Consider the following 26,300-nt stretch of genomic DNA (forward strand, 5'->3'; position numbering starts at 1 on the left):
AGTAGTTGCGGAGCCTATTTAATGCAATCAAACAAACAATCAAATCTTTTCTCTATATAATATTAGTATAGATAAAACGCTCTTCGTAGGTATAAAGCTATATTAGTTAAAACGTGTTTTAAGCCTATCGAACGTTTGATAAAATTCCTTATTCATATTCGTTAAATAAATCTCCCATAACTAATACGACTCTATAGTACGTAATGTTGCCATTTCGTACAAAAAAAACATGATTTAAACTAATTTAGAGCTAGTTCAGACATGGCGGATTCCGCGCGGATGCAAATCGCGCGGTTCTAAACGCAAGTGTTCAGACAGGCGCGGATGTACATGCGGAGTGCCGTTATTCGCATAGGGTGACAGTCCAATCATGGAAGTCGAAGAAGCAATATGTGTGTACTTGTTGCTCCGTAAAAAAGAAAGAAAGAAGAAACGGCAGTATTGGGTGCATCCAATATTACGCGATCGGTTTACTCATGGTCAGTTTCAGACTTTATATCCAAAATTAAGAAGTTTTGAACCAAAATTCTTCAATTATTTGAGAATGTCGATAAATTCATTTGATGAATTATTAGAAATGATGAGTAAACAAATTGAATCTAATGATACCCATATGAGGTCAAGCGTGTCCCCAGAAGAAAAACTCGTGATCACATTAAGGTAAGATATTTATTTTATACGTCAGAATATATATTTTGTACTATAGAAGACTGTGAATCGTCAGTGCTATTGCATGATAAAGGCGATGGAGACTCTCCTGGTACTATTGTAGAATATCCAGTGAAATATCCTTGTGGGTTTGAATATTGTTGGTTTTGCCAAAATACTGCATTATGCGTGTTTTGCTGGCTCGTGATATGAATAGGCGATGGTAATTTCTGCCCTTTCTGTATTACCTGGAGCAATTCAATTTTAGTAGCCAATCGTTTATTTTCTGGAACTTTCTTTAACTCTTTATACAATGACATGCAAAAAAGTTTATCATCATCATCTTGCTTTGACATACTTTCTTGTATTTGTCTTTGTATTTTATCTCTTGATTCAATACTATTTTCTAATATGTTAGCCAATCGCTCTTCTGAAGTAATTTTAGTTTTCTTCCTTTTATTGGGTACCGGTTGTATTTCACGTGCATTTACAAAATTATCTAGCTTTTGGTCAATGTTCCGAATTTCTTCATTTTTGGCTTCATCTATGTTTGTGATAGTTTCTTTGTTTTCTATCGTCTTCTGAAGAAAAGAAAGCCGGTCGAAATACATGTATTTTGAACCTTTACATGCACCAGAACCAGAAGGAATTGATTTGCCTTTCTTGAATTCCTTATTATAAGCATCACGGATGTTCTTCCATTTTTTTTGTAATGATACACCTGGAACAGAAATCACTATCTTTAACAAATATAAATACAGTAGCGGTTAGGTAATTCAAGACACTCATTATGCTTTAACTAGCGGACCCGGCAGACTTTCAAAACGATACAGATTAATATTTTATTTTTCAGATATCTGGGTACTGGTTGTTCCTTTGGAGAACTACATTACAACTTTCGTCTTGGCAAATCTACAATCACAGGAATTGTCCGTGAAGTATGTGAAACTCTGTGGGAAAAAGTCACAAAAAACGTCATGCCTGAACCCAGCGAAGATATATGGAAGAAAATAGCTAAAGATTTTGAAAAATATGCAAATTTTCCCAATTGCATAGGCGCCATAGATGGCAAGCATATAAGGATTACAAAACCCAAAGATTCGGGTTCTTTGTATTATAATTACAAAACTTTTTTTTCCATAGTACTGTTGGCACTTTGTGATAGTAACTATTGTTTTACTTTCATAGATATCGGATCTTACGGAAAAAGTAGTGATTCTGCAATTTTTAAAAATTCAGCATTTTATAAAAGGTTAATAGAAAAGTCATTACACATACCAAAACCTAAACCAATATCTGAAACAGATCCTAAACCATTGCCATACGTCATAGTTGGCGATGAAGCGTTTGGTTTATCCGAAAATGTAATGCGACCCTATGCAGGTAAAGGGCTATCATATGAAAAAAAAATATTTAATTACAGGTTATCAAGAGCTCGACGTTTTATTGAATGCACTTTCGGAATTCTGGCAAACAAGTGGCGCATTTTTCATAGGCCTATAAACGTGAATATAGACTTTGCCGAAGACATAATAAAGGCCTGTTGCGTGCTACACAATTTTGTTAGAACTAGAGATGGTATACAGTATGAAGATACTTTACATACTGCGCCAATGAGTAATCTTATTACATTACATGCAGGAAGGGGTACACCATCATCATTAAACATTAGAGACAAATATGCTAATTACTTTGTGAATGAGGGTCGTGTAGAATGGCAAGACACGAAAATATGAAATTAAAATTGTTACAGTTCGCGCCAAATAACTAAACTCAAGATGGCGCGTCGCGTTGGTGGGTTGTACATATTACAGTTAATAGCTATACGTTACTGTGGTAACGTGATAGTTTTCCCGCGCTCGTTACGTACCGCCAAACAACGTTATACACATTTCAGTTATTTGGGGTGGACTGTCTATTACAAAACATGTAAACTACCCTGGTAAAATGTATAATTAAATGTCTACTGACCAAAAAGAACCTTCTTTTCCAAAGAATCCTCATTTTCTCCAAAAATCTCCACCAGCTCCTGCCAAGCTCCGTTTTTAATCGTTTTGTTAGAATATTCTGCACATTGGATGTTCCACAAAGCAGGTCTTTTTTCCACCTCATCGATGAATAGCTCGGTGTCGAAGCGATCCATTGTCACCGTCCGATACGCGCGGCTTCCGCGGAGCAACTGAACGCCCTCTAGGTACGTCAAGTAAATAAAACCGAGCGGCGACCGCGCGAATTCATTTTTAGCGGTTGAGCCGCGCGGATTGTCAATCCGTGCGGACAGGTATGAACGATTTGTAAGGCGCTAATGTAATTAGGATCCGCGCGGTTCAACCGCGCGATTTGCATCCGCGCGGAATCCGCCATGTCTGAACTAGCTCTTAATGAGGAACTGTCAATGGAAACACACATCTTTTCAATGTCAATGGATTGTCAGTTGTCAATCTATGACGGATATACAAAAACATTGAGGGGGAAGCTATTTATCACATTATTTAACGAACAGCTGATCGATGTAAGCCATGTTTATTTGCGTTCGAGTGCTTAAAATAGGTTTATAGAATCGTCCAAGCGTATATTAGCGATGTTTTAAATATCCGCTAAGTCATTATGAATAACACAGTAAGTTAGGTCAGCTTTATCGAAGAGATAATGAGTGTTTTAGCTCTAATATGCGATTATGAAAACCATTTTTTAACAAGCGTATATTAGCGATGTTTTAAATCTCCGCTAAGTCATTATGAATAAGACAGTCTTAGCGAGCTTATTCTGTAAGGATTTCTAGTAAACTATCTACGTCACCGGGTGCCATTATATTATAGGTACATGCTAAGGTATCAGTATGATGCGTTCTTCTTGGCCTGCAACGAAAATGTATGATTTATTTATAATACAATGTTCTCTGTGTATTTTACATTGCAGATAGTGGGCAAGTTTTTGTCGAAGCACGAATTCGATCTGATCTGCCGAGCTCATCAGGTGGTCGAGGACGGCTATGAGTTCTTCGCGAAACGTCAGCTCGTCACGCTCTTCTCTGCGCCGAACTACTGTGGCGAGTTTGATAATGCGGGTAAGTCGAAAAAGCTATATTAAAAATTTTCATATATCAGAGATGTCGCCCGGAGAGAGTCCAAGCATACAATCTCTCTACTCAAGTAGTTATTCCCTAACTGCTGACGATCTTGACTGACATTCAATTGGTTAACGAGCTGTATCCATCGGTGTTGTTCCTTCGTCTGGTAGAGTGTGGCTCTTATTGAGATGTTCAGATTTTCAGAGATTTGATCCACCACCGTTTAGGGTTATAGCCCCCATAGGTTTTTTACCCTCTATTTTCCCCGTCACCATCAAACGCGCAAGGTTGTCGACTCCTCTGCGTGCAACATGGCCAAAGAATCGCAACATACGCTGTAAATAGACCGTGTATAGACGCTGAGCATCCTCTATCATGAGCTGCTTTAAGATGCAGATGTCTATGGGACGGTCCGTCCATGGTATTCGGGGCATTCAACGCTAACACCACATTTCAATAGAGATCTGAAAGCATACAATATGCATAAAATAGAGATATGAATTCTGATAGGAGCTAGAGAAACCTTGGATCGTCTGGAATTTAAGTTTATTCACGAGAGTGCCAGCAATATAGACCTATGGAGATTACACGGATTCAGGGACAACCGACAAGAGATGAGATCACGAGATCAGGGTCCGTATAAATAGGTCGGCGCGAAACCAATGTACTAAGTAAAGTTAGAGATCATTAAGAGTCAGACCAAATTCAAAAACCGCACACAATATGTGTCAAAAGCAAAATAACAAACATCAACATATTTTAAGGTTTTAAAAACTTTTTGGTTGTAAGTTGTAGCTATTTGATTGTTGTAAGTAAAAAAGTTGTTTCACTCGTGACCAAACGTGAGACATTACATAGTCTGTGACGAGTATAATATATTTTGTGTTACAGGTGCTCTAATGTCCGTAGACGAGACATTAATGTGTTCGTTTCAAATTCTGAAACCGGCGGATAAACGCAAACTGTACTCCGGCTTGAACATGGGCAGGCCTAACACCCCGCCGCGCGCGCAACCCAAGAACAAGAAGAAGTGAGTTCACTTACACACCTCACAAGAAAAAGTATACAAATTGTATGTCGTGCTCTTAGATCATTTATACGTCTACATATACTATGACAGCTGTGCAAACGTCGAAAAAAAAACTGAGTTTAGGGTTAACCTCTATTTTCAGCAATGCACGCACACTAACACAAAGTGCCATACAAATCGCGAGTGTAAAACGTAACTTGTCACGCACACTAAACTAATATTCCTGGCCTGTTTTCATTGGTTGTCTAATAGCTAGAGGCTCTATCTAGACGCATAAATCATCTAAGGTCATGCTATACCAAGTTGCCACAGCTGGTGCAATATAAATATATATATATAAATAATAACCCAAAACAACTTTGTAACAAAAAAAATTTTGTGTGTACTAAGTACACATGTCAGAAGTGAAACTTCTTTGGAAAACTATTTTTTAAATCGCGTTTATGTTACGAGGGGCGGTCAAAAAGTTCGCGGAATGGCGGGGTTGGCGGGGGTGAGGTCGCTCCTCCAGGTAGCCGCTACTTGAGTAACTCATAATTACTATATATGCCAATTTCTAGCCTAATTGGGTCATTAGCTTTCGAGTTACAAACGAGTGAACAAGTAAATCGGGAACAAACTAGCCACTATGGAGAAAATTGAACATCGCGCCGTCGTAAAGTTCCTCACCAAACAAGGAAAAACGCCTCAAACTATTTTGCAAGAGATGTTAGCTGTTTACGGAGACTCTGCTCCTGGTAAAACCATGATTTACAAATGGCACGGCCTTTTCAAGCAAGGAAGGGAGTCAATTGAAGATGATCCTCGACCTGGACGGCCCATTGAGGCCACTACGCCGGAAATCATTGAAAAAGTTGAAAAACTTGTATTGGAAGACGGAAGGTTGAAGAAGAAACAACTTGCAGCATCAGTTGGAGTATCAGAAACCACAATTTTAAATATTCTTCATCAACATCTTGGCATGAGTAAAGTGTGTTCAAGGTGGGTCCCGAGAATGCTCACGCCGCTGCAAAAACGTGAGCGCGTCAACTGTTCCCGCGAGTATTTGGACCGCTGTGGAGAAGTTAGGGAAGAAATTATGGCCCGAATTGTAACCGGTGATGAAACTTGGGTTCACCACTATGAGCCTGAGTCAAAGCAGGAGTCGATGCAGTGGCACAAAAAAGGCACACCACCCCCAAAAAAATTTAAAGTGTCGCAATCGGCCGGAAAGATCATGGCGACTATTTTTTGGGATACTGAAGGTATTCTTTTGATCGATTATAAAGAACGTGGTGTTTCTATAACGGGAGAGTACTACGCTTCCCTATTGGACCGATTAAAAGAAGCTATTAAAGAAAAAAGAAGAGGAAAACTGACAAAAGGTGTACTCCTTTTGCACGACAACGCGCCCGTTCACACGAGTCATGTTGCGACGGCTGCCATTCATCGATGCGGTTTTGAACAACTACGCCATCCACCCTACAGTCCAGACCTGGCCCCTAGCGATTTTTATTTATTCCCAAAGATGAAGAAAGAGCTGCGTGGAAAAAAATTTAGAGACGATGATGAAGTCAAGTCGGCGATTTCGGCGTATTTTGACGCCCAAGACAAAACCTATTTTTTCGACGGTATTAATAAGTTATATGCCAGATCCCAAAAATGTATTCGTGTTAAGGGGGAATATATTGAAAAGGAAAAATAACATAATGTATCATTTCATCTTTTTTCCCAGTCATTCCGCGAACTTTTTGACCTCCCCTCGTAGCTGTCTTAATCTGTTCACTAAACCAAATGTTTTTTGTAAATATTAATAATTATTAGATGTTCTCGCGGCCACGCACTAAACCTACACAATACAACGCTAGTAGGGAAGATTATCTACTTTTTCGCGGCCGCGTGCTAGACCTGCACGATACAAAGCTAGGAGTGAAGATGTTCTACTTACTCGCATCCGCGCTTTAAACCTGTACGATACAAAGCTAGTGGGGAAGATGTTCTACATTTTCGCGACCGCGCGCTTAACCCTCGAGATCCTCGGATACGATATCATATTGTTGAATACATAATTTTGCGCGGCGGCCATCTTGGATTTAAAAAATTAAAATGGCGCCTAACCGAAAATTGTGACGATTTGCTATTTTCATAATTTTTAATTTCTCTCATACTTCGATAAAGAAGTTTCAATTCATAAAGAATATTACGTATCTGAAAGGATTCTTTCTTTTTAGTCTATAGGTTATACAAAGTTGATGCCACTAGCCTTATATGATTTCACGAAATCTATTCATATTTCTCCTTATAAAAGGACCTTAACTCAAATTATTATAGGGCTAGACCACATACAGAGAACAAAAGCGAACGAAATGTGTACCTTTCGCTCACTTCGTTACACATTATTTTTGTTAATCATTCCATAGCTTTGTTTCGCTGTTCTTATGTTGAATGTGAACCCAGCCTAATACCAATGCATGGGTTTGTTAATTAACATCTAAAACAGTAGCAATAAAATCTGTTAGACCAATTAAAATAACTTAGTATAAAGACATAAAAAATATATTAATATTACGTCTTTCATATATATTGTGAAAATTATTGGCAATTTCTATATAATATATTAGTTAAAAACAGTCAATAATTTTAAAGTGCATAAATTTATATCTAAGTAATTCACTTGGTCCAATACTATAAATTGCCTAAACAGCTCTTTTCTGCAGTATTACACCAAAAATGTTTCCAAATGATGTTAACTACTTTTATTATATAGACAGCCTTAACTATTAAGAGACTTAATTACTTTTTTTACTCCCAGCCCTTTCGTTAACCACACATTTGTTTGTCCACAGTTAGCCCCGTCCCTATCGAGCGCTTCAATCATTACTTGCATGGATCCCAACACTGCAATAGTGAACTTTGAATAACTTTTATACAGTTTTGCAATAATTCATCAACTTGAAAGCGGTTTAAATAGAAAGTGACGCATTTAACATTAATATTCTCACTCATTACTGTAACAAGTGACGGCTCTGGATAATCTGGTGGTAAGACCAATGTACAATGTTCTTCGACAGTTGTGTAGTCACCAACTATAAAATAACTAACTTCTCGACTATCTTTAAATGCTATTTGTATGGTATTGTGTGTTAATTATTGAGCCAACCAATTAGTGTAAAATTATTAGTAAGTGTGACGGTAAACTCAATCTCTGATGTAAAAATAATGTTGATACTATGGTTCAATATTTATCAGCTGTTGCTTTGTGAATTGAGTAGGTCGATTGTCTCAATTTAAATCCACACCACCTCAAATAATTTGTACTTATTATAGTAAATATTTTCAATAGGTTTTATTGATGCATTTTTGCACGCAGAACATCGCGCACCAAAATCGCCCGGTAAATAAGCGACATTCAAAGTTTAGTGAGCACCATAATGAAAAGGTTTAAAATTTATTGCCTCGCTTTGTGAAATCAAATTACCGGCTGCTGATTTCCCGAACCGCTACGACTTAGGGACCTTCAAGAAACGAGCATGCTCCTACCCAGGCCGGCAACGTATTGACACCTGTTGTTACGGATTTCCATGGGTTGGGGTTGCCTCACCCCTCCCAATCCCGTGAGCTTCATGCCCGTTTGCCCCCTCTTATATAAAAAAGTAAAAAGGTATTTTAAATTGCCCTCCAATGGCCTATCTGTCTTGCTCGGTGAGATGTGATGACGTCACATGTTGACAGTTACTACCTAGTAACTAGTTAGTCTTGTCACCCGTGAACACTGAACACTGACCTGTATAAATACCAGTGGACAGGTTGTTCCATATGTTTGACAGCAAATTTTTGTGCCCATTTGAAGCGCCACTCGCGAGCGTCCAGAGAACTAATTTTGACGTATAATACAAATGGCTGCGAGAGAAGCGTACAATTACTCTGAAGTATTTTTGCATTTTGAATTAATTTCGTTCCGTGTTATTTATACTTCAAGTATCATCGTAATAAAGTACACAATTTTTATGTAAATTGTTTCTCACCATCCATTGATATTTGCTGAGGTTGTCATCACTAGTTTTAGTACCGCAGACTCTCGCTACATGGCCAACAGCGCCAAAATGGCGAATACCAAACAGGCACAAACGCACTTTGACAGCCGCCAGTCCAGTGGTATATAGTAGAGGTCAGTGCCTGTGAATGACTTGCTGTGTATTACGGAGATAATTGTTCTTGTGCTCGTGATGGGCGGAAAGTATAAAGCATAGTTGAATTAATAAGTTAGTTATTTCAACGCCTTTATTATAATGCATTTGTTTACCTGAGATGTGATGCGTAACAGTTTTGTATGACTCGACGTGATTTGAGATTGTATCAGTTATAATGAGGGCAGGGATTGTCCCTCACCATAAAATCAGCTGTTGTGAAGATACTTGAGTAAAATTCATGGCATTTATGGCGTGGAGCGATCATATTATATATTAAGTCGAGTTACACCAAGCACCGTACGTTATACGGTATAGTGGGCATTTTTAAACGTTTGCAACGAGATACTAAATTTTTATGACTTGTATCTTACCAAATTGTAATTTTGTACTCTCGTCCTACACTGAAAATAGAAGCATAAGGAGCTTCAATTTTGACAATGTTTTTAAAGTAATTGTGCGTAGAATTGTTTAATATAAAGGTGATCACTTGGTTGCTGATTGTGGTAAAATTGATTATTATTTGTACTTGGTCGTGCCAATAAAGGTGATGTTTATTTAGTCGCAGTAATATGGAGTAACATCTAGAACACTTCAAATTACGATATATTAGCTCGTAAACTTGGGAGTGTTATTGTAATAATTATTTCTATATGAGAACAATCTTTACCCTTATGGCTATATTACACCGGGACTCCACGGTGGCGCAACCAGTCACCACCAGTACCAACAAAATATATATAATAATATTATTATTTATTTCAGGCCGTAGCCCATATAATGTTAGTAAAATCTTAATTTAGGGTTAGTAACAACATTAAATACATTTATTTGAACAATTAAATTTTAACAGCCAATGTCTATTCATTATATTCTCAAAATTATTCACTATGTTAGTTCCAGTAATCATCAGTTGTTCGAGGTTGTGGCCATTTTTTCTGGCGTTATGTCCAAATAACTCTAGGATTCTATGGAGACAGATGGATGAGTCTGGTTTTTACACCTAGAGTGTTAAGGATGGATAGGTTGGTGCGGAATGCTGTCCAAGGGATTTGAAGCATCTTCCTCCAGCACTACATCTGAAAGGCATCAATCCGATCTCTGTCGGCCTACTTTAGTGTCCATGTCTCAACCCCATAGCTGAAGATGGAAAAAATTAGACTATTGACTAGCCTCGTTATAGTTTTTCGAGAGATGCTACGGTCACGCCATATTTTTCGGAGTTCAAAGTTCAAAGGTTTGGCCATTCCAATGCGACGCCTGATTTCCAGCTCGTATGACCCGTTGTTGCTGATACTAGACCCCAGATAGGTGAAATTGTCGACCTGTTCTAGATTCAGCGCCCCAGTCATTGTTAGCGTTTTAGCGCGGATCGACTACCATAAGCTTAGTTTTGGTGTGGTTTATTGTAAGGCCTAGTTCCAAGCTAATATTAGCCGGACATATTATACGGAGAGCCCATTAAAAATATTTCACATGGAGTTATTTCGTAGATGTCTGTTCCTCTTGTATGAAACGTAACATTCTATTTTTATTGACGCGGCTTTACGAAATATTTTACGGAGCGATATGTATGTGGTTGTTGCGCTGTCTGTGTATCTGTTTGTCTGTATGCCTGTTATGTACTCAGTAGCTGAGTTGTAGTTAGATGAGCGGTTTCAACACTGGCGAGGATTGGTGTTGCCACTTGCGAGTGTTGGGGTTGCCCAGATTTTTTAATATAATGTCTTATTTTAGTTGTAAGTGTAAACCCCGTAGGGTGGAATCCAAAATTATGATCCCGTCTCTGTAGTATTATTGGGTTTATATTAATTAAGGTCTGCTACACACGCGGCGGTTTAATCGTACGTAGTTATAACATATTCTATTCAATGATAAATTTATTGAAAATTTCAGCCGCTTATTAATAGCGAATATACATTTATTATTAGATATTATATTTATATTAGTAATGTTTGTCGTGGCGGCAGTACAGTAACATTAGACGTTCTAATTCGTACTTAAACTTGAATTCTAAATATGTGTGTTCTAACAATATTGTGACAACTGCGGGCCCTACGTTTGAATTACAGATACAAATATTTGTGCACAATTTAGATTTTAGAAGTAAATTCTAACCCATATTTACGCCTGCCCTAAAGTTTCGTCTTTCCGCGAGCATTTAAAATATATAGGAATAAAGTTCTGTTGCTGCCTCCACCGATTAAATTTGAATTGTAATTGAATTAAATTTGTATCATTCGTAATAATTTATTGTAATATTGTGTAATCAGACGGAGATCGTTCAGTGGCCAATATGAGGCCGGACTTATTAATGAACAAGGAAATTGTATATTCATTTCTTAAATAAATACTTTACGATTACCTCTGTGTTTTATTTATGTGTTACTTATAGATAATTGTATCGGTTTATAAGCGCCGTTTCTAATGTAAGCCATACACGCTACGGTCTACCGGAGAGGTAACCTGGTGCAGGTCTATTCCCACACACATTCCGGTCTACCTGCGCAGGCATAACCTGCACAGATTACCTCTCCGGTAGACCGTAGCGTGTATGGCCTGGCCTACATTACTTAACATCCTGTCTCAAAGCGAGCCCAGTGGTGCTCAAACCTGTTTTCGAGCATGCTGATGAGTATCACTGAATTATTGAATAAAATATCTGATATGCTTGTTGTATAACAAATTGGGCGTTCAATATAAAGTATATATGTATGTGGTTACTATATACTATATATCAGATATCGTCTACTTCCTCGAATCATAAGGGTGTTGTGTTAAAAGTGGGCAAAGGCCTTATTTACTTTCCCCCCTTTATACTGCAAACATAAACAACATTCACGTAACATAGGTAAATATGTTAAATGATATGGTTCAATTTTATCCGAACCAAAATCAACAATTACATTTTATGGTCATTCATTATGTGTTGATTTTTATTATCAAGATGAAGTGCATCTTGTATGTAATTTAGTGATGTCCATATTATTAAAATCACCTTTACCTTGATAAAATAAAAAGATATGTGGTATAGTTTAATCTAAGTAGTGTTTCACTGAATATACATATAGGTCCCATCAGGGCCATAACAAACTGCAGTAATTTCACTCAACAAGGACAGAGGTTTTCTTCTAACCAAATACAAATTGTGTTAAGGTTTGTCTACTTATTTTTTTTTTAATAAAATAAAGGCATAAAAGGCATTTATTTTCTCAAAATTGATTCCTTTAGAATTCTTTTTGATGTCATTTCTTATACTACTAGCGCTTCGGAAACAAATGGCGCTCTGAGAGAGAAGAAGCGGCGCAAGAAACTCTCCCAGCATTCTTTTTTTATGCGCTCTTTTCAATAAAAATATACAATATTGTACAGTCGCTATAAAATAATCACAATCTAGTCCCAGGCTGTCCGATCATTTAGATATTCAGCAGTGGAGTAATAGGATTTACGACAGAGCCATTTTTTTATAAAACATTTAAATTTATTTATAGATAATGCCTGAACAGTGGCTGGGACTTTATTGTAGAAGTGTATACATTTACCCTTAAATATTAACTACGTTGGATGATCTCTTCCTGCTGATATGTAAACTTTATCCAATGATAATAATTACTGATAATTATAAACAATCTATTTGTTAATCATGTGTATAAACGCTAATGTTTATTTCGTTTTTTAAACAATTATGGTTTGTACATCCTATTTATAAAATTGAAATATTTACCATGCTTCTCTTGTCCCCCAACGCTGAAGATTTCGCGGCTACCTACGAATCCCTGTTTCGTCGAAAATAGTATATATCTATAGGAAAAGCACTTAAAAATAACAATTTCCTTAGATTCGAATGATCGGTAACTCAAGGCAATTTTATAATATAAAATTATTGGGATTGAGTAGACTGTAAAGTTAATCCTGTAGATGAAGCCACAACTGAAGGGGGCTCAAAATTAATTATTCCATTGTTCACTCTATTTTCGCCAATTGGATAAATGGGATCGCAATGAGCCAACGTCAAGTCAGAGCAATCCTGCATTAACTCCTTGTACCCGTTAAGCGAACTATATGTATATGTATGTTATTTCATACAATTTTCAATAGCTTATCTATTTCTATCTATCTCTTTCTTAAAAGAGATATAATGACAAGAATCAAAGCCCCAATACATGCCATCCAACTCGACTCTGGATGACCAAGGTGCAAGTCATGCATCCGGCATGGCGCCCTGCTTAAGGCGCTTCTCACCTAGGACATTCATAAATGGAGCGGGCCCGATGGCATCCCCCGATAGTGCTGCGGACATGTCCTCCGGAACTGGCGCCGGTCCTTACCCGTCTTTTCCGGCTCTCCTACTCATCAGACGTAGTCCCGAAATTATAGAAGGCGGCTTGGGTGAAAGGTGTACGCTTGAATCCGTCTCAGCTACCGCCCCTTTGCCATTACCTCCATTTTCTCCAAAGTAATGGAGTCGATCATCAGCCGCCAGCTCTTGGGATACTAAAAGGAGCACGAGCTGATCAGCGACTGCCAGTACGGTTTCGTAAGGGTTCTCAGCTGGTGATCTTCTTGCATACCTCACCTATAAATAGGCACAAGCGATTGAGTCGAAGGGAGAGGCGTTGGCGGTGAGTTTAGACATAGCGAAAGCCTTCGATCGGATGTGGCATAAAGCGCTGATAGCGAAACTGCGGAGCATCAAGGTTGTTATCAACGGTGCATGCTCCGACTTAAAACCAATAAACGCTGGTGTCCCGCAAGGCTACGTGCTATCCCCTACACTGTTTCTTCTGCATATCAATAATATGCTGCAAATGAACAGTATTCATTGCTATGCAGACGACAGCACAGGGTATGCTTCCTACACCGGCCGTGCCAACATGTCCCGCGAAAGCGTCGACGAGAACCGGAACAAACTTGTGTCTGAAATCAAGACTATGCTTTGCAAAGTCTCTGAATGGGGCCGCCAAAATTTAGTCCAATTCAACCCCAAGAAGACACAAGTTTGTGCGTTCACCGCTAAAAAGTCTCCCTTTGTCGTATCCCCTCGATTCTAAATTATTCCTCTAACTGCCACAGCCTGTGTTGGCATACTTGGCGTCGATATATCGAGCGACGTTCAGTTCCGTGGTCACTTGTAAGAGAAGGCCAAACTGGCCTCTAAAAAACTTGGTGTACTCAGTAAGGCGAGACAGTCTCACATGGAGTACTGTTCTCACGGGTGCTCCCCACTACCAGCTTCTTCCATAGAAAACGTGATGAAAACAAAATATTAACTTAATTTAAGTTTAAGACAGCTTATAATGTTTTGTTTCTTTGTAGAGCAATATAATTATCGAGATTTAAATAACAATACGAGGATGGATGAAGATTGTGTCGTCGGAGGTCATCTAGTTCTTGTTTTGTTCGTGTCTCGCTTGCTCGGGATATCTCCAGTGTCGATAAGGAAACAAAATGGCAATTACACCGTGCGAGTTTCACGACCCTACGTGATCTATGGAATGATATTCGGCGCCATATTCAGTAAATTATTATCATTTATACCTACTAATGTATCTACTTAATTCTTCAGTTCGTCTGTGACTGATGCGTGATACTTTTTTGTCAAGTTATAATCGTGAACAATTGTTTCATTAACTTTACGTATAGCTCCATTCTACTAAGCGTTGAGTAAGGTCCTCATGAGGTGGCAGTGCTCGTTACAACATTAGTTTAGGCTTAGATCATGTTTAGGTCGAATGACTTTATTTACAAAGTTACGTGTTAGTGTTACTACCTGCTGTGGATTACCTACTATGATGACGACACGACCATGGTTGTTCATTATTCATAAGTGCAACTTTTTACTCACATACAGTAATTATTGTAAATCAAAACCAAATCCCTAACAAAACAATTTTCTGCCATTGTAATTTTTTTTTTCTTTGGGATAACAAACAGTTTACACAATACATTTTACAATTTCATTCATTCTGTACTAGTATTAAAACAATTTCTAGTGAAAACCCACACCGTTATCCACAAGTTGATTTTATAGTGTTACTACTATCTAATACATGTTACATACAAAACTAGACGTCTTAAAACTAAATTATTAACAAAATTATGTAAGTACAATGTTTTTATGCTCGTCTTAAGTCTTAACTATCATTATTTGTAGTCGTATATAATTGTTCCAATGTAAAGCGCGGCGTGTGAAATTGCCATTGCGTGCACATCGCCCGATTATTCGCTACGAGTCATCAATGATAAAAAATTATTTTGATAGATCTACTGTTACTCACGGAAGAGTAAAGAAAGAAGGACTCCGCGCCGTGATATTAGCAAGTGAAGCACCTTTATGCTAGTGTGTGTGCGGTTACGGGGGATACCAGTTACACAATTTTTTCCCCGTAAATAATCATATATGGCCACAAATACTTTTATAGTTACGTTTTTACACTTTTTCACACAGCACGACGGCATTTTTAAATATTTTATTGCGACGCAAACTTATCTGTTACAGACGAATGCAAATGTCATAATGGCGGCCGATCGGCTTGTAATAGTGTAAGTGTGTACGTGGAGCTATATATTTAAACGTTTACCCGGCTTGTTTTGGTGCTAAACTGTTATGTCAGCTGACACGAAGTCCTTCTTATTTTACTCGTCCGTGCTGTCACTATGTTTTCATAATAATTTAGTCAATAATTTTTGATTTAGTGTGATATACCTAGAAATCATAGAAGTTAAATAAAATTTCAACACACATATATATTGCATTTGAAATTTCAGGTTCTATTTTAATGTACCTCACAGTTGATCTAGCTAATATTATGGCTGAACATTATTATGCAAAGACAACGGATCTGATAATTCTGGTAAAATGCATAATAAGACTGATACTGATCCTACACAGCAGCATAGCAGGACGACATAGGATGATGGTGTTATCAAATTACATGAATCAACTAAATTGTGTTATACTGTCTGTAAATATAGTTGGAAACAACTCCGTAAGTTTAATTCTGATTCAGCTCATTCAATACATACAAAATAAACTGCTCTTCAAGGTAAAAAAGTGCAAAGTGACAAATAAAAGTAAAGCATAGCAAAGTAAACAAAAAACGTATCCAAATTAAATTAAATGTTTTTCGATAGGTAATTCATTAGAATGAGAATTTTTACACTGTAGGAAATATTTAATAATATAATTTTTGAAGGGGGCTAAATTATGTCTCATTGAGTAATTTATATCTTATAATAACCAACGAATAATAAATGTTTGAATACTAGTCAAATCATTCGATTTTTATACAACTTAAAAAAATCTTTCAATGGATAATAGAGAAAATACCAGTTATATGAATAATTCTTTAATGAAGGGTAGCCAAAAAGAAAAGTCCTAACTGAGCTGGGGCACAAGCTAAGTTGCAAAAAAACGAAAATTTATGAGAACACTCAATAATTTTTTTGAATTATAAATTGTATGTAGTGCCGTTGGCGACTTGACTATATTTTAGGGGAATTCTCACTAAATCGTATAAATATATTTCAAATCGATGTCAATTAGAGAGATAACAAGATAATAATGTCAATGTCGGGTGTCTTACACCCGAAGGTACGAAAAATCGCACACAGCTGAAAATTGGTAGGATTAAATCAACCCGACGCCTCGAAAAAAATTTACTCGGTTACAATAACACTTAAATAAAATTAGCTCAGATAAACAATATTGATGAGATAATCCAGTGTCCTGATATTTGTAACTCCTAAACTAATAAACGAATTATGATGGGGATTACTTCATGGAGCGCAGTCTTATCCAACTTGAGAGATTTATAGTTTTTATTTCGATTTGGAACCCAAAAGTATGTTTAAGGTATTTTTATTTTCAATATCTATTTTGTATGGACATGAGAGACTTTATTGACGCAAGGTTTTACAGTTCTGCTGTGAAACAATTTCATTATAACGAGAGGGAGCATAATAAGTGACGAAACAATTCTTGATATTAAGAAATATTATTGACAAAATCATAAAAAATTGATTTTTTTAGTATGTACAGAACAACGTATTTTCTTTTCTTTTTTTTCAGCTTCAGCCACCGTTTTCAAGATCTACCTTCTCCTCTTTGTGTCCTTATCCTCATTGCTGAGCTCCGGACGATCGCTTTCTAATTGTTGTGGTGTTCAGTAATGTTCATAGCTACGTTACTATTAGTGGCGTCGCGGTTCTGATCATTGCCTCTCGGTCGCTTGCTTTGTATTTTTCTGTTACCAGAAGCACTTCTAGGTTATCGCTTTTCTTTCTGGCGATATAACCGAAAAAGTTAAATCCCACGGAGGCAGATGGTCGATAGTCTCGCGGTGACCTCCACTTCCTGCAGAACAGAAACAGTTGTGCGGTGCGCAGTCCAGGGTATGCGAAGTATTTTCCTCTAGCACCACATTTCAAATGTATCACTGCGTTCAAGGTCAGCTTTTGCGAGGTATAACGATTAACAAGTTGAAAGAGTGTTTTACCCCTTTCAACGGATCTGTTGTGATTGAGTTTAATTTGAATTGAATTGTTGTTAAATTTCTTCTATTTCTGCTATTTCTTCTCCATTTTCTTCTTCTTCATCCTGGGTGCATGTAAATTGCCCCAATAATGGACACTTAACATGCCTCCTCGTCAGTATTAAATGAATCCTCAATTATTGTTGGTGATTGGAGCACGACCAGTCTTGACAAATTATTCATGCTACAACACAAAATAGTCCAACGTGTTTTCAACCACACTAAATCCCTTTTTACAGTTGCAAAATATTGTGTATAGCAGTTTTCCCGGCTTAGGTGGAAGTAAGGTTTGAACTAGCTCTAATGTGTAGTCGCGAACTTCTAACCCTAGTCTTTCGGGTCTAGCTGATAATTAAGCCACACTTGAACTTGGTAATATACCCGAAAAACATGCTGATCTCACTGCAAGTCTTGTTTGTTAATTCCAGTAATCAAGCCCGTAATCTCTTAAGGAACTCCATACATAGAAAGAAAAAAGTCAATTCCGTTGGTGATAACTTCTTGTGGAGTCGAATAACTCTTTTTAAGGTAAAATCAAAATCAGTTTATTCAAGTAGGTGACGGAAATGACAAGTATGAATGTCTAAAAAAAATATTTTTCTTATTGAATCTACCGCTACTTCGTAAAGGGTTGAGCTAATGAGAAGAAGTAGCAAGAAAATTCATTGCCACTCTTTTATATCAAGATTTACATTTACATCGATTTACAAAACATTTCAATTACAATATAATAACATGTAAAATGATGCAACAAAATATTAATCTCTCTCTTATAAAATAATTCGTCGGAGATAATTTTATTATAAAACCTACCCGTTTTGCTGAAAATCGAAAAAAGCGGTTTTTGTGGTCTTTGACCTCGAGTATGTTTTTTTCACGGAGTCGAATCGATTAAAAATTTTTAGATTTAATTAACAGTGGTGTTTTGAATAAGCCCACCAGCTTTCAGCTGGGTGCGATTTTTTTTTAACTTCACTCCTATTTTTTGGTCTAATGACCGAACTGATTTATTTAAGGCTTATTAACTATTATATGTTATTAACATATAAAATGTCTATATTAAACAAATATTGGAAATAATAATAATTATGGGTTCAAATCGAAATACAATGTATCCTATCTCTCAAGGTAGACTTAACTGCAGTCTATGAAGTAATCCTCATTAAAATCGGTTCATTAGCTTAGGAGTTAACTGGGAAAAAACATCAGGTCACTTTATATACATATGTTAAGATACTATGGTAACCTTATCCTATTTCACACGACTACAATATTGTATGCACAATCAGTAATCCGTGATTGTTCTTTGATTTTAACTTACAAGTAATTATGATTTATTAATATTATAGTAGGTACAAGCTTGTTTAAAATTTTCAGATATTATGTTTGTTTTCAGAGACTGTCGGGGTTTGAAAGATTTACGAAAATAATAATTAAAATATTGAAATGGATGTGTATTATATTATATTATATGTTTGTTTTTTATTTGTATTATCATACTAACTTCCCTAAGGGTAAGTTTTAAGAATATAATATGTAATAAAATAAACAAGTATACGGATCAATTATTGTAGTTATGATCAAAGCCAGAAAGAAAGTATCATTGTCATATATACACTTAGAATCACTGCTCATTGCACAAGAAAGAATATTCCACATTTAACTGATACACTGTATTAAAAAAAAACCTGTACAATATTTGTATTTTCAATTACGTACACTTAAAATAAAATAAAAATTCACAACCTCTTGAATTAAATGCTATAGTAAAAAGAATATTTCATATTAAATGTTTTTAACAAATTCTTATTAAAATTTTTGGAGTCTGTGTCATCCAAGATAGGTTTGTAACTACATACATAGTTATAGGTAAGATGTGCTTGAGTCGTGAGGAGGCGAGTGCATAGTATATATATTGTTTTGGAATAGTGTTTTTGAAGTCGGTTGAGTTTTTGTTAAAAAAAATGTTATCGCCCTGAACTTGGTCCCATGACTTTATACTAGCATCAGCTGAGTGGCGGCTCAAAAGAATAAGGGGGGCCTATTGCACCGTTGTCTTTTGATCAATGCCGCCAATCGCGGAAATTAGAATTATTGCTTTAGAAAACTACAAATCCAGTAGCCTTATTGAGGCGCGAAGATAGTATATTGAACATTCTCCGCGCTCTGGGCCCCACGGGCCAATTGTCTCGACACCAAATGGCACAAAGATGTATGATTCACTGAGACCAACATACTTGCGACGCTTGCTGTCTTTGGCAGTCGAAGCAGCAGCCTCATCACTGACTGACGTAACTTGGACATGAGAAGGAGCCAGAGTGCCGACGAGTCGCGTCTCACACCAGCGCCCTTCCCCATGCCCAACCCTCCAGCGTCATTCCATTAGGATGCTTGCCATCGCGGCGGTTGATACCATTTGGCTCCAAAACATCTGTCAGTAGATGAGATCAAAAGATCATCAAAGGCTGAGTTACAAAGAAGTGCGTCCTATGCTTTTTGACACTTTAAATCGTCTGAAAAATATTGAATAGTTAGCCAAGCATTGTTAGCTTCGTTCAAGTAAATTAGCATTGAAATTGATTGAAGATCTTCCCAAATGACGCTGTATTAATAACTGATGGTGTGGTAGATTTTGACGATAAATATTAATTTAAAATTTAAGAATGCTGTTCTAAATTAGAATATTGAATTTATATTTGAGTAATTAATACAGATATATTATTTTCAGACTTCACATTCCCCAAACTCTTGTGCTTTGTCACGTCGTTGTTCATGGTAGATCTTATAATATACCGCACTGTGCTACTCTTGAGTGACATCTCCTCTACTTTGAATGCTCTGAACAAAAGCTTGTACGACTTTTCATGTTCAATTATTGAAAAAGGTAAGATATTTTTTATTACATACTTACACATAATGTTTACAAAATAGACTAAGGATTGGTCTCCGCTGCGCTCATACTAGATACCAACTACCTAAGAATAGTAGCTTTTTTATTACGGCAACTCTTAGATTTTTTTTTGACTTTGACACTCAATGGCATCTTTCAAATTTTGTAACATACGCTTTGTGTTATTTTATATTGAAATTAATAAAATACAAAATACTGATGATATGTGATCCCAGTGTCGTTCTTATATCTTGTAGTATTATTTTTACTAGGTTCTATTACGCAACCCGGAATTTTAGTTTAAATTATTAGTAAAGCTTAACAGAACATGTGGCACGTCAACGTCACACGAGTTCGAGAATGGCTCGAAAAAGCCCAGTTGGGCAACAAGACTTACAAATCGATTAAAACTCAATATTACTGGCTATATTTCTTACCGACAAGACAAGCATCGCAATGGTTTTGGCCAGGGTGTAGCGTTAATGATTCGTAGTGATCTAGACACATAGATCTTCACAACCTGATCCAGACTCCATACACGGAAAACCTAGAAACCATTGGTATCTCTCTAAATATCTCCAACGTTTCTTGGCGTTAAAATAGCCAAGAAACACGATCTCTGCAGTGGGGATCTGCTCCTGTTGATCTGTCGTCAGTTGCTGCTTTTATATAATATACATCTTACCCGCGATATCACTCGCGCACATTTTTTTACTTAATACAAATTGTATTCTTATCTCAATATATTATTTACCAAGAATATACCTCCATAAACAATACTCATGACTGGATCCTATAGCGCCTGTGTTAGGAGACTCCGCTCTTCCCAAACTTATTAATATATATATCTACAGACAATCATAAGCACCTTAGAACTTCTCAATCCATTCTTTAAGGTACTTTTTAAAAAAAATATCAAACACTTAATGATAGTTAGTAGATATCAAACAATTAAACAACGTATGGAAGTAAACAATATTGTGATGTTCGCAAATTATATCAATTTAACGTAATAGGGGCCTAGCCTTTTGGTATCTTCACAGTCGCTAAACTTTAACAGAGTGTTCGTGGTCGTTAACTGTCCCCTACCATATTTGAATCTAGGATATGTGCATAGAGCACTTTATCATAAGTCAACAACGGCAGTCTCAAAACTAGAGGCAAGATACCAAATATGCCCTTATATGGAATACAGTAATATTTCTAAAACTAAGCGTCAAGAATAGACCATAATATGTGTCTTGTTACCCCTCCTGGCACCCTCGTTCGACGGCCAGCGCGCGTGTGGCGTTTGGCGTAACTAGATGCGAATGAGAAGTTCATTACACTGTTGACGCAAGTTCAATTGGATATTTAGGTAAGGTCATATGGGGCAAATAGGGCATTTATTTATTGGACAGAAGAAGTATATCAGGGCGGTTTGTGGAGCCGGCCCCTAGATTATTGTCGACCTCTTTTTAAAAATTTTAAATTCTGTTGCTGTATAGGCATGGCCTATACTCTTTTGAGACTAGCCTATTTGTTCATAAACATATGTCTGATTTCTATACAAAAAAATCCAGAAGGTTTTAAACACAAGGTATCCAAATAGACTCATATTATTATAACACTAGAAATAAGGGATTGCTTGTAACTAATTCTAGTAGGCTTCATAAGATACATAATAGCTTTAAGGGTAAATGTATACACTTCTACAATAAAGTCCCAGCCACTGTTCAGGCATTGTCTATAAATAAATTTAAATGTTTTATAAAAAATGGCTCTGTCGTAAATCCTATTACTCCACTGCTGAATATCTAAATGATCGGACAGCCTGGGACTAGATTGTGATTATTTTATAGCAACTGTACAATATTGTATATTTTTATTGAAAAGAACGGAAAAAAAAAGAATGCTGGGAGAGTTTCTTGCGCCGCTTCTTCTCTCTCAGAGCGCCATTTGTTTCCGAAGCGGTAGTAGTATCTAGTAGTATAAGAAATGACATCAAAAAGAATTCTAAAGGAATCAATTTTGAGAAAATAAATGCCTTTTATGCCTTTTATGCCTTTATTCTCTTCTGTGGAACTGCAACTTTTAGTAGAAGTTGTTATAGTATTGTTTAAGTATAACAGTAGTGTGTGGGTATGTAGACAATTTTATAACATTTTTGCATGTCAATTGACGAAACATATTGGATTATCATTTATATTATGTAAACATCTTAAGTACAATATTTCTTGCAAATAAAATTTCATATCATTTCATAAGTTGAACGTAAATTTTTCTCGTATTATTCTTAAATGAATATCGAAGAATCAGTTGTTGAGTATATAAGTAAGGTATGTAGTATTTAATTGGTATTATTATTTCACGAATATTTAATAATAAAAAAAGTGACATTCATTTTCCTCCTTCCATCATACTGTTCGTAATATGAAATATCATTGATGTCCTAATATGCAGTAGTATTCTATATTATATTGATAATATATCACAAACATGTATTTATATTGGTGATTGATTACCATTTCTCTCTTTGGCAGATATTTTATTTGTAATCAACAATGCCCCACCAGTTACAAAACCGAAAAGCATGGGACAATGCCAATCTGAAAAAAGGCTATTGAAGCCGTAAAAACCCAAACAATGGGTTATAATAAAACTGCGCAAATTTATAGTATATCTCGGACTACCTTCTTTTTGTTTTTTTAATCCAACGAACCAAAAAACGATTGGCGTAAAACCATTTTAGGACCTGACATTAAATATCTTTGTTAGTATAATATGTCAAGCAAAAGGAATTTCGGTATTGTGGGCTAACGCTAAATTAATAACAGGCATTAATTATGTCCTCGACAGAAACATTTTTACAAATGCCGACGTAGTAACTAAAGAGGATGAATATAAATTTCACTAGATAGGCCAATCACACCCACCAAGAATGAAAATATTAACCCGAAAAATACCTATTGGTAATAATACCGAGAGTTTCTTGCGCCGCTTCTTCTCTCTCGTGAGCGCCATTTATTTCCGAAGCGGTAGTAGTATCTAGTAGTTATTAGAAATGACATCAAAAATAATTCTAAAGGAATAAATTTTGAGAAAATTATTGCCTTTTATACCTCTGAAGCCATTTCAACTTATCCTCAATTAAAACGAAAACTGTCTAACCGAGACATAAATACTCCCTATAAAGCTCAATTTGAATTTAGCTTGTCGTCAAAACAACACAAACAGCAAAAACAAAGTGTTCTCGAGCCTCAACAATCAACGAGTAGCTGTAAGAAAAACAAACGAATGACCAAGAAAACCGGTGGAGTCTGGATTATGTTCTGATGAAGATCCACCAGATCTTTATCTAGTGATTATAGTGACGATAAACCCTCTGTTCTTCAACCTAATGATACCAATGCTGATGCCGAGTGCATGTATTGCTTTAGTTTTTACAGCGAAGACAAAAATGAAAAAGATTGGAATCACTGCATTGCCTGTAGACAATGATGCCACATTGAGGGTTCCGGAGGAGAATATGCAGATTTTATTTGTGATTTTTGCTTGCGGGGTTAATTTTATCATAATCAACAAGACTTGACCCTATTTACACATTTTTGGAGTTATATTTTTGGTTGATTTATTTTAGTTAATGGTATTACGGAAAATGTTTATTATTTATTGATTTAATTATTACTTTTTATGAGTTACTATTACTACTTATAATAATAACCCATGAGACTGATAAAAATTACACTCACTGTTTTTTTTAAGAATTTGTTTAAATGTTCCTATCTCGGTCCTTTTCCCCCCCACAAATGATTTTTTATTCAGTTTAATATTTGGAGAAGCCTTTGCACATCAGTCAGAAATACGGACTAATTTAATATTAGTATAATATTTTATTAATAAAATTCGACTTGGGACAGGGTTGTCAGGCAAAGTTGTGTCACTCAAGTTTCCAAAACACTGCACAACATTGCCTACCAACTTATTAAAAAAAAAACAAAGTATACAGAAAAAAGACAGCATCTTCTTACCTTGTGATGTAATTCCTTCCTGAAAACGATCTTCTTGAATGCCTATGTCATATCATGTGTACTAAATTTTAAGATTCTAGCCCTAAGGGATTGGCCTGTGCTTTTATTTAAAAATTTCAACCCCTATTTTACCCTCTTAGGGGTTGAACTTTGGAAAAAGCTGATATGATATATGAGTACCTCAGCGATTGACAGCGGTTTCAGCTGTGGGTTGGTCGATCAGTCAGACAAATTCTGCTTTTATAATATACAGAGATATAGATTTTAACTTTATTTGATTATTTATTTCGATACAGGTGGAAACAGTTCGAGCGAATGTGCAAAGGAATTACGATTTTACAACAACAATTACGAAAAAATTTGTAACGCTGGGAAATATCTGCAAAAATCCTATCAATTCGAAATAACAGTAATAATCTTCTATTTGGTTTTCGACTGTGTCTTCAAAGTTTCTTCCACACAGTATTCAATAAAGACAAACTGTAAGTGTCTATAATCTTAATTATAATTCACATCTCTTTTCTAAGACATGCCCGAACCAATAGAGCACACATATAATTTTTCTCAGTAGGGCTTTTTTTATATAAAACACAATTGATATACCCAGTCTTGCCACGAATACTGAAACAAAGAAAAAAATTTTTTTCTATTGCTACTTTTTTTGTTTATTTGTTACTTTTACAGTGTGTTACTTAAATACATAAATATAAAACAATTTAAAATATGAAAAGCTTATTAAAAGTGTGAATGTGAATGAATGACCATTGGCTTCAATACAGTCCATTAAACGTTTAGGCCAGTAAACAACATTTTTGTGTGACTCCCTTTGCGCACCGCTTCAGTAGTTGTTTCGATTTTACCACCCTATTCTTTTTTAAATTATCAGTTAAGACACAACAGCTTACAGGCTACAAGTCCTAAGTCATCTTTTAAAATAGGCGACGAGATCAAATGTCATTCATCTCCCGAGATAAAATATTTTGCTTTCGGACAGGATTTCTTCGAATTATTTGCCTTACTGCTTTGACCACCTTTTTCGTACGAACACTACGTGGACGGCAAGGTTTTTTATGTCACATACAGAGGAGGTCTAATTGTACCTTTTAATAGCCCGCCATCATATCACCCCATTCCATTTTAATATCGCAAATATTGTACAATGTATTGGCGCCGAAATGAGAATTTATTTATTTATTTATTTACAAGGAAACATAACAAACACATCACAAGAACTGAAATATAATTATAGATGCGTTCTTACACATGTTTCACAAATACAATAATAAGAAAAAGAAAAATCAAAGGTATACAGTCACAAACGCAAACATTCACAGAAGTAACTAATTTGATTATGCGCATTGATACAAAAGATGTAGACAAATGTAATTAATTAAACTTGGGGCAACGATAACAACGATTTTAATTTTAATTCTAAACTGCGTCTGAACACAGCAGGGGAGCACGAAAATATGTCGATCTCAAGAAAACTATTGTTGTAAAATTTACACATTCTGTGTAATGGCGCGCGAAACCCAATGTTAGTTCTTGGGGACGATAGCTCAAAAGTAATGCATGAGCGGAGAGACCTGGCAGGGACGTGAAAGCCTACGAGACTGAGGAGCTCAGAAGATGTCAGCTCACCAGTACATATTTACTTTAAAGTTACACAGTCTGTTATAGTGCACCGCTGATATAGCTGAAGAAAGTTGTATTCAAGCAACAAATCATTATAGTGGGCTCAGTTTCCTTTTACACGATAATTTAATGTGCGTAAGAACTTTTTTTGAAATGTTTTTCGTGGATCGAGTAAAAAGGATTCCATATTGGGCTTGCATATTCTAGTTGGGGTCGCACGAAGGATTTATAAAGATATGTAAGTACACCTGTCTTTAAATTGCTTGGATACACGTGTTATGAAGCCTAGCATGCGAAGAGAGCTATTTCGAATATGG

The 26,300-nt window shown here is 36.2% G+C and overlaps 3 protein-coding genes across 3 annotated transcripts in view; 2 read left to right on the forward strand and 1 right to left on the reverse strand.

Moving 5' to 3' along the window:
• Positions 1 to 11,278, forward strand: part of LOC126967105 (serine/threonine-protein phosphatase alpha-2 isoform) — a 33,532-nt gene extending 22,254 nt beyond the window's left edge. The window contains exons 6-8 of the mRNA XM_050811505.1: positions 3,568 to 3,715; positions 4,610 to 4,748; positions 7,574 to 11,278. Of these exons, the coding sequence (XP_050667462.1) occupies positions 3,568 to 3,715; positions 4,610 to 4,748; positions 7,574 to 7,577 (291 nt within the window). The 3' untranslated portion in view covers positions 7,578 to 11,278. The remainder of the gene's footprint in view (positions 1 to 3,567; positions 3,716 to 4,609; positions 4,749 to 7,573) is intronic.
• Positions 247 to 2,628, forward strand: LOC126967063 (uncharacterized). Its single transcript, XM_050811400.1, has 2 exons — positions 247 to 660; positions 1,502 to 2,628. The coding sequence occupies exons 1-2, from the start codon at positions 371 to 373 to the stop codon at positions 2,382 to 2,384; spliced, it is 1,173 nt and encodes a 390-aa protein (XP_050667357.1). The 5' UTR covers positions 247 to 370; the 3' UTR covers positions 2,385 to 2,628.
• Positions 651 to 3,031, reverse strand: LOC126967201 (uncharacterized). Its single transcript, XM_050811691.1, has 2 exons — positions 2,620 to 3,031; positions 651 to 1,369 (listed from the first exon to the last, which is right to left on the reverse strand). The coding sequence occupies exons 1-2, from the start codon at positions 2,789 to 2,791 to the stop codon at positions 675 to 677; spliced, it is 867 nt and encodes a 288-aa protein (XP_050667648.1). The 5' UTR covers positions 2,792 to 3,031; the 3' UTR covers positions 651 to 674.
• Positions 11,279 to 26,300: the final 15,022 nt, after the last annotated feature.

The sequence above is a fragment of the Leptidea sinapis genome, chromosome 1 (genome assembly GCF_905404315.1).
Source record: "Leptidea sinapis chromosome 1, ilLepSina1.1, whole genome shotgun sequence".
Classification (NCBI taxonomy): domain Eukaryota; kingdom Metazoa; phylum Arthropoda; class Insecta; order Lepidoptera; family Pieridae; genus Leptidea; species Leptidea sinapis.

Coding starts and splice junctions, on each gene's coding strand:
- LOC126967201 (XM_050811691.1), bottom strand. CDS start 2,791: ATGGATCGCTTCGACACCGAGCTATTCATCGATGAGGTGGAAAAAAGA. Junction 1,370..2,619: donor GGAAAAGAAGGTTCTTTTTG/GTCAGTAGACAT, acceptor TTTCTGTTCCAG/GTGTATCATTACAAAAAAAA.
- LOC126967063 (XM_050811400.1), top strand. CDS start 371: ATGGAAGTCGAAGAAGCAATATGTGTGTACTTGTTGCTCCGTAAAAAA. Junction 661..1,501: donor AAACTCGTGATCACATTAAG/GTAAGATATTTA, acceptor TTTATTTTTCAG/ATATCTGGGTACTGGTTGTT.